We start from the raw sequence: 13,934 nt of genomic DNA, 5'->3' as shown, positions 1-13,934 counted from the left end.
TATCACAGAGATATGTCTCGCTTTTTGGTAATTTCAATAATGCAAATGTTAAAATTAAAATAGCAACACTTTAAAATGTAAGATTTGCAAATATTAAAAGTCAATGAACCATGACTGAAAGTACATGGCTAAACAATCTCCATGGAAATGAGAAGTGCCAATGCTAATTATAATACAATGCATACCAAACACCTTTGACCTATCTTACCTAGTTACCTTTAAACAAACCTTAACACAAACTAATACATAGCAAAAATTCAAAGTCAAGAGACCATAACTGAGGGGGCGGGGCCAAATTTTCTCCATGGCAATGAGACGTGCCAATACTAAGACAACTGCATACCTAATATCTTTGACTTACCACTAGTGGTTAACCATAAACTAAACCTAATCACAAACTAATATTGTTGACGCCACCGCCACTGACGTCGTTGTCGTCGCCAATACCGGAAACAGCATACCTATGTCTCGCTTTTGACTCCGTCAAGCGATAATCAAAGTATATTACGTATAATTAAAGAAATAAAAAAAAAAATGCTCTCGGAAAAGCTCTGTTTGTTAGACATTATGAATCTACAACATAGAGATACTCATAGTTAATGACATCTAAAATATACTGTCTATTCCAATTCCTACTACTTATACTTTAAGCACGGGTATCGATTCTTTTTGGAGTTAAATTAACTCATTGAATGTCCTAGATATGGTATGTCGCTTTAAGTAATACTTATTCTTTAAGTTATTATTTTTCCTTATCTACCTACAAGACTATCACGAAATCTTATAAAAATCTTTTATGACCAAGCTGTCCTTCTATAATAATGTAGTCTTGAAATTATTTGAGTAGTAGTAAGAACTAAACATGCTAAAATCTACCGATCGCCATTGCAGAGAAATGCATGAGTTCTTATGCTTGTTATGGTGTGTTCGTTTTGAGTATAAGGTCAATCATAAAATATTTGGTTTATTGCAAGTTTGACATTTAATTGCTATTAATCGGTTAAAATCTAAACTTCATAAAAACTCAAATATAACCGCACTTCAGAAATACTGATATATCTGATAAATACGGTATTTCATATCTAGCATTTTACTTAATCTAATTGTATATTATGCAGACACATATGACAGAAACAAATGATCAGATAAGAATTTGAACTGTCATGTTTTTGTGAACTGTGTATGAACTTTGCCATGTGAAATCTGTGAAATACAGTTGAAAGTGTTTTGAAACTGCTCTGATCATTTTACAGTTCTGTATTTTTCACCGGTAACTTTTCTCTATAATAATGAGTTGCCTCGTAAGTATGCTTGAAGCAAGCACTTTTGGCTTCGAAGTATCCTCACAGCTAGTGAATTGTCTATTGATTACTGATTATATAGTCCTTATCTAGAATGAATTGTATCGTCTTCTAGATATATCAGCTACATTTGCGGCAAAGTGGAATCTTAAATGTAATATAAACAAATCCAAGGTTATGATAATAGGTTAGTGTTCATATAAAATAAAGGAACGGAAACATAGTAATCTGCTCCTTGACGAATCAAATAATGACAAAATCTCTAAGTTTACATGTTCGTTGACGTTTGCTCAACACTTTGATTGTTACTAAACTACTCAAGCTCAATTATAGGACTAAGTTGCTAAATGATCATGATTTTTGCAATCGTTTGTCCTTCGTGAGTGCCCTCTTTTCGGTTAAACAACAATATATGGTACACGGTTATCAGCTTTAATAGGTCAACAAAATGGTTTTTAGTACTTATATAAATATCCCGTTGTTAAGTATGGAACCAATAATGATTTCCCTGATAGACAGGTAAATAAGTTGATGTGTTACACTCGGTTTTAGTTTGTAACCTAATTTCTCTTTTAATTTATAGGTTAATCGAATTATGACTATATTGAACAGCGGTATACGTCTGTCATTGTTACGTGTCTCAGAAATTTTGTTTCCTATATAACTTAATATAACACAATGTACTGAAGTCGGTCGCAAAATTTCGTAATATTTTGATTTAAAAAAAATATTAAGCCGTTTGTTTTTGTTTAACTTCCGTGTTCCTTTGATTTCCTCTTTAAGTGAATGGTTTCCCTCGGTTTTGGTTTGTAACCCGGATTGTTTTCCTTCAATCGATTTATGAAATTTGAACACCGGTATACTACTGTTGTCTTTATTTATAGCATGTAAGAACTGTGGAATTCAAATAGATTGAACATAAAAAAATCTACCTTTTCCTGACTTAGCCCTTCTACTATTTACGCATATTAGCCACACATAAAATTTAGATATCACGTAGTAATTTACGAAAGAACAAAGAATTATATTGCAAATTGCATAGAGATTGGTTGTGTGGGAGATGCATATGAAGCATACCTAAAGTTATTGACAGAAAGAGTGTTAGTGATTGGTATTCATGATTCAAGCTGACAGCTATGCAGTGACCGTGTTAACTTTCATCGAGAAAAACGTACAAATGTTATGTCATCTTTTTATTGTATTATGTCTTATGTAAAGGCATTTTGTGCTTAACAGCTTTTGACTTTTTAGAATTACATTTTAATTTCAATAAGAAAAATAGAAAGTCAATGATGTCTTTCCATCCTTTGATATAACTGTAGGAAGCAATAAAAGTTATCAAAAGGACAGTCAAAAAATTTTGGCAAACACATGAGAAAACCATATAAATAGTTACCAAAGGTACCAGGCTGGGTTTTTGATACACCAGACGCGCGTTTCGTCTACATAAGTATTAGTGCCATTGATTCATCCCTCCATCCAAAATGGACATACATTTTCACTTTATAAACGGGATAAGAACCAGTTTGCAATTCATAATTCATCCACTATGATCAAAAGCTCATAATTCCAAAATACGCAAAGGGAGGACATCAACTTAAAGTTCCAAACATTGAATTTTGTTGTTTAGAGAACGATTTAAAGCTTTATGCAGTCCAGTTTAATTCCCCAATCTTCCGACTACCTTTATATTTGATTTTTAAAAGTAAAATGGTATTAAATGAAAGAGTGTGATTTAAAAATCCAAGATAATATTTTACTCTTATACTGTCCTATTTTCTGTTTTCGTTAGAAGAGCACCCGTTTGTCCAATCAGATAGGTTATAGTAAATAAAAACGGTATTGCATTGAAACTTCGTCTCGCATATGTTTAAGTAAGAGGGACATAAATCATAAAGGTTAGGTCATAGAAAAAAACGATTCTCATTATCATTCCTATATTAAAAAAAGTAAACTATAAAAAAAGTAAAAAGTCAATGTAATCTATTGATGTTCTGAGTTGCAAAGTTTATGCTGATAGGCTGGCAATAAAATCTTGGGGAAATGTATATCGGATCAACGTTTATACAAAACATAACGCCTTCGTTATTCCCTTTGTAGTGTTATACACGGAAAGGTCATTTTCTGCCTTGTCAGTACCGTTACAGATTTCATTTGTATAAAATCATTACATACAATTGGAACTTGAGATTTGAAATTGCATTCTTACTAATTACAACAATAAAAAGCATCTTAAACTCATTTTTTTTTTATAAATTTTAATTAAATATTGCTGAAAAAACATGTCTTATTTGGAAAGATTTTCCTTTATTACTTTTTACCTATCACATTCACTGGTTTTGGATTTGATAAATATCTTGGTCTATTCAGTTGTTACTACATGCAAACTTAAACCGACTTTGATGCAGTAATCCTCCTAATTTCGTATTGGATTTTATATGATCGTGCCGTGACTTATCGTTTAACTGATCGCTTAATTCCTGCTAGTTTCAATTCATTTGCATCCTACATTCTTCTCCAGATAAACGATTGCTAACCTTTCCTTCGTTTTATAAAGACTTGAAAAACGTTTGAAAAGACTGCAATTTAAAATCAATCCGTTACATCTTGACTTCTTATCTCGATTTCGATATATTGAGCTTATAAACATCACTCACTGCAGTTCGAATAAGAGTGTTATACTAAACTTGGTCCTATAATACTCGTTTCAGATTATTTTTTCAATACATTCATTTTTTTTTTTTAATACCGTCAAGAAAATATAAAATTGTTTGAGTCTATTAATGATCAAACCGCTTGTTAGTTTCATAGTGGTGTGCTGGCTTTATTATAAGGTAGCAATATAAAGTTCGTGTCAGCTGAGACTACTATAACACATTATGTGTTATAGTAGTCTCAGGTGTCAGATATACGTGCATATGCATATCTATGTAATCATTATCTTCCACTAGTTAAAATGGTTAAAAAAAATCGGAGTATCCATGGCAACAATCTCCATTTAATTGCTATAAAATAGTAATTCTGCAGAAAGGGGGTAATTATAAAGATGTCACATAGTTCCTCAAAATTTGATCAAAAGTATTATTTTAATCCCTAATGGTGTGATACCTTTTCAGAAAATGTTTACATATATCTTATAAATAAATCAAATAAAATCATATCTTTCGTCCAATTTTTTTTTGTAAAATTAATTTTAAAAAGTGCGTGTGAAAAAAGCGTTTGAGAAGATAGAAAACATTTCTGGACCTATGGATATGGTCCATCTATGAAAAAACGGAAAGTGAAACAGGATATTGCATACAAAACATGTAAAAAAATAGTGGTGTTCCTATGAACCAAATGTGAAGACTAAGTTAGCCATCAACTGTCTAAAATGTTTTTGGCGCAATAGATTTGTTATTTGAAAAATCCGACATTGCCAAAATGTGAAACTAAACTCCTAGCTGTTTATCTTTCATTGTTGCTAATGTCCTTTGTCTTTATGACTTTTTATGTTTCTTTGTTACATGACTTACATTTTTGTTTGTTTTTACAGTGTTGACTGCTGTGTCCAAAGTTTTGACCTTTTTGCCTATTGAGTCTGTTTATTTTGCTCAGCATCGTCGTCGATATAATGGATTTTTGGACCTTTTGGGTTACAGCTCTTCTTTTATATATGCTTTGGATTTCAAATATTTTAGCCACATGCATTTCTGAAGTGACATATATTGTCGAAATGCGCATCTGGTGCAGGAAAATTGGTACCGTTAATGTTATCCTAGAAGTGACAGATTCAGCTAGCTATAAAACAAAATTAATTAACGATTTTCTACTTGAGAACATACCTTTGTAACCAAGTCAGGAGTATGACAGTTGTTATCCATTCGTTTGATGAGTTTGAGCTTTTGAATATACAGTTTTATAAGGGACTTCCCGTTTTGAATTTTCTTAAAGAGTTCGGTACTACTGTGATTTCTTTTTAGGTTAGTACTTATATAACTGTTGACAGAGATATATCTCGCCTTAATGTAATATTGAAAATATAATGGTAACATTTGAAAATGTAAACTATGCAAAACGTTCAACAACAATGACTTATCATAAGTGGTTCCCGTCAAACTAGCCTAAATTCAAACGTTTAAAATATACACTATGTGAAGGTTTCATTTCAATAGTAAATGTCTGAAGATTGTGGACCCAAGCAATCTCCGAGAAAAAGAGATGCGCAAAAGCTCATATATCTGCATAACAATTATCATTGACCTACATATAGTGATTCTGCCTACACTGGCCTTAACCTTAGCAGAAGTTTCAAGGTCAATAGAGAGGAACTAAAGGATTTGGGCCCAATAATCTCAATAGATATGAAATTTACTCATTCGTCGACTGATATGATCATAAACTTCTACATTGTTGACCCCTACGCCGTCTTACCAACATACAACGCACACATAAGACTCGTTTTTACAACTTTCTCAAAGCATACAAAAAATGGCAGTTAAAAAGAAGATTAAGACAAAATTATAATGTTAAACAAAGCACCTTTATACAGGAATGTATCATACTGTCTTTTTGTAACTTCATTGTTAATCAATCAGAGATAATCAATAGGACTTAATGTAAATAATGTCTTTCAAATGAAATAAATGAGTTCATAAATAATAAACATTTATATACAAAGATTATTAACAGCATAAAGGACAACTTTTATCGCAGTTGAATCAACAGTTTTGTTGCAAGTTTGATCAACAAATTAAAATCTATATTAATGTTACTGCGCCAAAATCGTCTGACACGCCCCCATGTAGTAGCAGGGAAACAGGGGCTTGCTACACCATGAAATACACGGGCAATAGCTCTTCCATTTAACTTGTGTTCCTGGCTGTACATATGGATAAACTGTTTTATATCAGATGACACTTGGTTCAACTCGTATGATGATAACTAAAAGTAAATAAGTAAATGTTCAACAACAATTAGTTCTTTAGTTCTACAATTATTCTATTTATTCTAATTATTATATTCCGAAAAATACATTTTCATCATAAATATGCAACGTTATCATAAAGCATTATGAATACTCACACTACTTAATGAATTCACTATTATAGTAATGATGCAATGTTAATTACTAAATTGTCTGTGTAATCTTTCTGACAACCGATGTTTAAATTAATTTTTGAATATATCCCCCCTCCTCCCGAAACAAACATGAGCATGCTCACGAATTTTAATTCAGACAGTTTGGATGTTTAAAATGAATTTTCAGCATGTTTGTTTTTCTTGTCAAATGTTTGAAATACAAAATCAGCTCAACGGTATAATGACATACTGTTAGTGAAAGAAAATTTTCAATAACAGGAATTTGTGTTGGTCAAACTACTTTACTGTACATTATGCTGGTCAAATTTCTTAAAAGATTATATTTTGAGCTAGGGTTTAAGATTGGCAACAGGTTTATGTTTTGTCTACTTTGTGTGAAAATTAAACGAACCAAATCTATTTAAATCCTAGTGTTCAGTACTCTCTTAAAATGTAAAATTGTTAAGAAATACCTCTGGTTCCGTTGCATCTAGAACTGCTGCCTTAAAATCAGTTTGATCTTGGAAATAATCTTCCAGAATGATCTTGAGTTTGTCATTTTTCTTTTCGTCTAAATCATCTGCACACATCCAGAAGTTTTTGTGTGAAACACTATCGAATAATAAGAATTAAGTGTTGACAAGAATATCAATAATATGGTCATTTTTATAAATTTCCTGTTTACAAAACTTTGAATTTTTCGAAAAAACTTGCCGAATTTTGCACAACTTTTAGGAATTTTGGATCCTCAATGCTCTTCAACTTTGTACTTGTTTGGCTTTATAACTATTATGATATGAGCGTCACTGATGAGTCTTATGTAGACGAAACGCGCGTCTGGCGTACTAAATTATAATCCTGATACCTTTTATAACTAAATATACTATATATATATATGTAAAAATGCAAGTTTATGATTTATTAATTGGAGAGCAATATTCACTCCTAACATCTGTTTTATCTGGGGACATTATTTTTTAATATTGTCGTTATCAATAAAATTTGCCAAGAAAAAAGGATGATTTTTTTAAAGCTAACAATTTGCTCTATCATCATCTATATGTTAAATTTAACCTTCCAAACACAGCGACCGCCTTTTCCCTGATTTCCATTTGAACTTATGTTACAGGTTAGTCACATTAATAAATCAAACATAGTCAATGGATAGATAATCATTGCTGAAGAATCTCATCATTTCTAATGAAACAAATTACAGATGGAGATAAAACGACCAAGGTTAAATATGGCTAACAAGCCATAAAAAAATATTGTAAAACGATTTAAACTACTATATTCACTAGTAAACAGATTTTCATCTGAGGGGAACAGTATGATCTGAGCAGATTTAGACTGGACAATAAATCAGTAAGTCATCACCAGTCTTTCTTTCAGTTTGCATACTTAGTCACTTAAGAGCATACGATACAGTTACAGGGGAGGTAATGACGTTGCTAACGTAAAATGTTATTTTCGCGACGTCAAACTGTGACATATCGGGAAAAGATGCATTTTTCGACTAATTTTTGTCATTCAAACTGATTTAATTTGAAAACGAGTACATGGACTCATATTTTTTAAAACAACATTTTGTTTCAATTTGCAGGGAGATTATGTGAACCAAATTTTATAAAACTGTAAATAGTGCAATTTTTTTTTAATGTTGATAAATGTACAGCAAAAAATTGCGTTTTTTTCTCAATTCATGACCATTTGATAAATATGCGTTATTTCTGAATAGAAAATGTTTACGTTTTTAAGATACTTATAAAATCAGAAATTACAAATTATTTAACAAAAAACAATATGTGTTTATTAAAAAAGTTATGGCTTTTTTTCGAAAGAGAAAATACTGCCAGAAATCCGAATTTTAAGCAAATATACAAAATTTCGACCTCATTTAACTCAAAAAGTAGCACATAAAGGTATATTTTTTATTACATATTTGTTTTAATCAGGCAATAAATAGCCTATATGGAAATTTTCATCAAACTGTTAATACAGGATCAACACTGTATCGTATGCCCTTAAGTAAAATCTGTACTGTTAAGAAATATTACTTGCAGACCATTACGATCAGTTCAGTTTATTTGTAGAATGTTAAGCCACTGTTATTATCTGTACAAATCAAGTGTGTAACTTGTCTAACCAGTTCTTGTTTGGATAAAAACAAAATGAGTAAACAGTCCTTTATGCGACAGCTGATTATGCGGTATGGGCTTTGGGTCATTGTTGAAGGCCGTACGGTGACCTATAGTTGTTAATTTCTGTGTCATTTTGGTCTCTAGTGGAGACCACATCTTCTTTTTTATCTTTAAAAAAACACCTGAATAATAACAAGGTTCAACCCACTATTTGTTTCTTAAAATGTCCTGTACCAAGTAAGGAATATGGCCATTGTTAAATTATATTTCGTTTATGTGTGTGTTACATTATAATGTTGTGTTCCTGTTGTGTTGTAGTTCTCCTCTTATATTTGATGTGTTTTCCTCAGTTTTAGTTTGTAATAAACTCAATTTAGCATTTAAAGTTTCAAAGTTTTTACATAATGTTTAGATTTAAAAAAAAAAGCCGATTGATTCTCTAGTATGTCATGTTTATAGTACTGTCAGTTGTTGAAATACGATATGTTGAATTATTAACTTTTAAAGTTTGGACTCAACTACAAGTGAGACCAGTTTCATACACACTGTTGATATCATCTGTTTTGCATTCATTACCTCATAAAATTTAATAACCCAGTCAAGTAGCAAGTCATTTATCCACGAGGAAAGTATTGCATTGAGAATATAAAATTCTTGTTTCAACAAAAGAGTATTTTAATTTATAGAGATCAAATACATGTTCATTCCTTACCTATGTAAAGTATCGAACAAATACTTGAGGTTTGTAAGTTCTGATTTTTCTTGCTTCTGTATTCGAGTATGTAATGACATGATGACGTCATCAATCTCATCTTCTGTCAAATCACCAGGTGCACGATAGTGGAACGCTAAATTGGCAAATTCTACCATGACTCCAGTCCTCCTTGGACCATTGGCACCTATAAGATTCATTGTCAAAACATACAATTTGAAATACATCGTTTAACATTCCTAAAGTATTGAATTAAGGCATAAATATTTGTTATCTTGTACTTTTCGTTAATTGTAACACTTTTAAGTTATTCAAGGTTTAACTGCTAAAATTTACTAGTTTCGATTTATTCAGTAAAATATTGTAAACAAATATTCCATTTACACATTACTGTTGTCTATTAATAGTAGAAAAATACCTGACATGTTCCACATAAGCATTTTAAGTTCCCTTTTAACAGGACCTGAGTCCCAACCCATACAGTCACTAATCTCAACAACTGGGAAGTCGATGTCTGTTTTCCCTGCAAAGTTAATTCCATCTTTCTTAGCTTTAGCAATTGCTACTGCAACTGGAGGACACTGCATACAAATAAAAAAAATAATTAAATTAAATATTTCGTTCGGATATAGTACTAGTGTATATGAATAGCAAGATTGATTGATTGATTGATTGGTTTTGAATGCCAATTTAAGCTCTAATGTGCTATTTCATGGCAGTCAGTTTTTCTTGATGGAGGAAGCCAGTGCCCGGAGAGAACCATCTACCTTCGATACAAAAACTGACAACCCTAGTCAATTAGGATTGGAATCGAGAGCACCTGTTCTGTGCCGGATTCGAATTTACAACCTAAGTGTTGACTAGCAAGCGATACAGCAGTACGACTAATTAAATAATTCAGACCCTGAGAAAACACAGCAGGAACATTAACAACACATATCATGGTATGCTAAAGACAAACCCTGTTTTGTGTATAATTATAAGAGGCAACGTTTAGCAACGGCATGTGGTATAAGCATGCCAACGTTGAAAATTATAGCTCCCTATTTATTTTTAACTGATATATTTGAAACGTAAATAGTTCATACATATTTCAATTGAAATCAAGGGCTAAATATAAACAGCAGGAGATTCTAGTTTAGAGATACACGTAGTCCTCCATAATGAAGCATAGCATGGCCACGACCGAACCCTAAATAGGGTCATAACAAATGTACTGAAATCCTATGTCATATTACAAATTTAAATCAAATAATTTCTATGATAAAGAACACACAAACAAATAATATCTAAAATAAAGAACACAAAATCAAATAATATCTATGATAAAGAACCACAATCAAATACTATACATTATTTCATTTTAATACCTTTTTTCCAATACTGACAGTTTTTCGATTTAATGAATATATGTGTTGGTTTTCTAAACTTACGACTGACCTACAAGCTTACAGAAAAAAATCGTAAAAACTACTAGATTATACTTGTATATCTTATATGTAAAAATTATACTTGTATATCTTATATGTAAAATAATCGAAAGTCTGGCGAACCTAGTTGTAAGCATTGAATCTTTGATTTTATTTACTTCCAATTTTATGAAAAAATGCACTCATCACAGTTCTCTTTATTAATCAAAAATAATTCGAAATTAATAACAAGTAAAACTGTGAGCTACTGCTCACTGATGATACCCCCGCCAAATATTTCGGTAAATAGGAAGTTGTTGAGTGATGAATCTGAAAACGCATTACATGGTATAGCTGACTTGTATAAACCCTGAAAAAAAATGCAGAAATACTTGTATTGTAGTTCCTGAGAAAATGTGACGAAATTTTTTAACTGGGCTCTCATGTGTAAAATGATTCAAGTGTCCGGTAAACAGGAAGTTGTTTAGTGATGACTCTGAAAACGCATCACACGGTATAACTGACTAATATAAACACTGAAACCAAATTTCAGAAATCTTTGTCAAGTAGTTCCCGAGTAAAATGTGACAAAAATATTCATTGGACTCACGGACGCACAGACGGACTGATTGATGGATCGACAGAGGTAAAACAGTATACCTCCACTTTTCATTGGACGCACAGACGGAGTGATTGATGGATTGACAGAGATAAAACAGTATACCTCCACTTTTCATTGGACGCACAGACGGAGTGATTGATGGATTGACAGAGATAAAACAGTATACCTCCACTTTTCATTGGACGCACGGACGGACTGATTGATGGATCGACAGAGGTAAAACAGTATACCTCCACTTTTCATTGGACGCACAGACGGAGTGATTGATGGATTGACAGAGATAAAACAGTATACCTCCACTTTTCATTGGACGCACAGACGGAGTGATTGATGGATTGACAGAGATAAAACAGTATACCTCCACTTTTCATTGGACGCACGGACGGACTGATTGATGGATCGACAGAGGTAAAACAGTATACCTCCACTTTTCATTGGACGCACGGACGGACTGATTGATGGATCGACAGAGATAAAACAGTATACCTCCACTTTTCATTGGACGCACGGACGGAGTGATTGATGGATCGACAGAGGTAAAACAGTATACCTCCACTTTTCATTGGACGCACGGACGGACTGATTGATGGATCGACAGAGATAAAACAGTATACCTCCACTTTTCATTGGACGCACGGACGGACTGATTGATGGATCGACAGAGGTAAAACAGTATACCTCCACTTTTCATTGGACGCACGGACGGACTGATTGATGGATCGACAGAGATAAAACAGTATACCTCCACTTTTCATTGGACGCACAGACGGACTGATTGATGGATCGACAGAGATAAAACAGTATACCTCCACTTTTCATTGGACGCACGGACGGACTGATTGATGGATCGACAGAGGTAAAACAGTATACCTCCACTTTTCATTGGACGCACGGACGGACTGATTGATGGATCGACAGAGATAAAACAGTATACCTCCACTTTTCATTAGACGCACAGACGGACTGATTGATGGATCGACAGAGATAAAACAGTATACCTCCACTTTTCATTGGACGCACAGACGGACTGATTGATGGATCGACAGAGATAAAACAGTATACCTCCACTTTTTCTCTAGTCCTTTCTATTGCAGAAACAAAAGTATGGAACATACACACCAAATAATTGATAGAAGAATCAGGCGCCAATAGATGGATATGTTCATAAACTACTGTGCTATGACAGGAATACATCAGTCAGTAAGATTAAAGGAAAATTTCGCAAAATAGCGATCAGGAAACATTTGTGTGAAGTTTCAAAATAGCAACACATTTATATGAAAAAGCTCCTGTGATTGTTTGAATCATGAATGTTTGTATTTGACATACAGTTTTAATCAAGTTCTGTTTTGTTTCATTCGTACATACATGTATTATAGCATTGCTATTGTATTTTTGGTTTATTTCTACACTGCAGCAAATTCAATATAACTGTCTTGTTTTAAGTATGATTTGATATCGATATCAAATTAAAAGCTTGCATCAGGTAATATGAAATTGACAAATTTTGTTCGGCGTTTTAGGTCATTCGGTAATGCAAGATTGATAAATCCCGCAGTATTATCTTAACTAAATTAGAACAATAAATCAAAAACATGTCAAGCTATCTAAACGTCTTTGTGGTTACTCTGGCTAAATGTGCGAATAAAGAACTTGTCCTATGTCCTAAGTCAGGAATCTGATGTACAGTAGTTGTCGTCTGTTAATGTAGATCATACGTGTTCTTCGTTGCTCGTTTTTATATAATTTAGACCGTTGGTTTTCCCGTTTGAATGTTTTAACACTAGTAATTTGTGGGGCCCTTTATACCTTGCTGTTCGGTGTGAACCAAGGCTCTGTGTTGAAGGCCGTATCTTGTCCTATAATGGTTCCTTTATAAATTGTAATTTGGATGGAAAGTTGTCTCATTGGCACTCATACCACATCTTCCTATATCTAGTCTCCAAAAAAAAATTAATTTGAACAGAAATGAATTGTGAAAATAGGAAAAGATATCGACAAAAACCTTATTCAACCAACTTTTTCATTTAAAAATTCTGTATCAAGCTAGGAATATAATAATCATTCCCCTAATTGTCACGTATCGATAAAATATTAAAAAAAAAAAATAGACGACAAACTGTAAAACGTGATAAACATCGGATATATTGATAGTTTAAATAATTGTTAAAAGTACATCTTCCCAAAATAATATCTCAAATGATGGCAAATAGTACAACTTCACAAACTGTAAACATTTATAATGTATATCGCTTCCTTGAACGATGCTGATTTCCTTCATCCGATGTGCATTTGACTTTTAATCTTTCTGTACTAACTTTGAAGAACTGATTAAAACAAATAAATGGGCAAACATTGATACAATTTTTTTGGGGGTTGGTATTCGAATGAACAGAGTCGACGAATTGGGATGCAACATAAAGTTTAACTAATGCTGAAAAACTAAAAACTGTTAAGACACAAAGGTATCGTATTCAGATTCCTTGTGGTCAATAACAATAAAAACAATTGAGGACATATTAATATCGGTGTTGAAAAAACACACAAAATAAACACATTATATTGTTCATAAACGTCATTGTAGCTATCAATACAACACCATTAAGGTTATCTTTCTTTAGACAAGATCTTCTCGAAAATGAATCGTAACAAAAAAAAACCAACTAAAAAGGTTGTGGAAAAATTTCA

The 13,934-nt window shown here is 32.5% G+C and overlaps 1 protein-coding gene across 1 annotated transcript in view; it reads right to left on the bottom strand.

Annotated features, from left to right (window-relative positions):
* Nucleotides 1–5,931: 5,931 nt before the first annotated feature.
* Nucleotides 5,932–13,934, bottom strand: part of LOC139524734 (ATP-dependent DNA helicase Q4-like) — a 210,832-nt gene continuing 202,829 nt past the window's right edge. Inside the window, exons 19-22 of the mRNA XM_071319782.1 lie at nucleotides 9,634–9,796; nucleotides 9,216–9,402; nucleotides 6,836–6,974; nucleotides 5,932–6,224 (exon numbers count right to left, since the gene is read on the bottom strand). Coding sequence (XP_071175883.1) covers nucleotides 5,988–6,224; nucleotides 6,836–6,974; nucleotides 9,216–9,402; nucleotides 9,634–9,796 — 726 coding nt within the window. The 3' untranslated portion in view covers nucleotides 5,932–5,987. The remainder of the gene's footprint in view (nucleotides 6,225–6,835; nucleotides 6,975–9,215; nucleotides 9,403–9,633; nucleotides 9,797–13,934) is intronic.

The sequence above is a fragment of the Mytilus edulis genome, chromosome 5 (assembly GCF_963676685.1).
Source record: "Mytilus edulis chromosome 5, xbMytEdul2.2, whole genome shotgun sequence".
In the NCBI taxonomy this organism is placed as follows: domain Eukaryota; kingdom Metazoa; phylum Mollusca; class Bivalvia; order Mytilida; family Mytilidae; genus Mytilus; species Mytilus edulis.
This window is presented reverse-complemented; position numbering and strand designations above follow the sequence as displayed.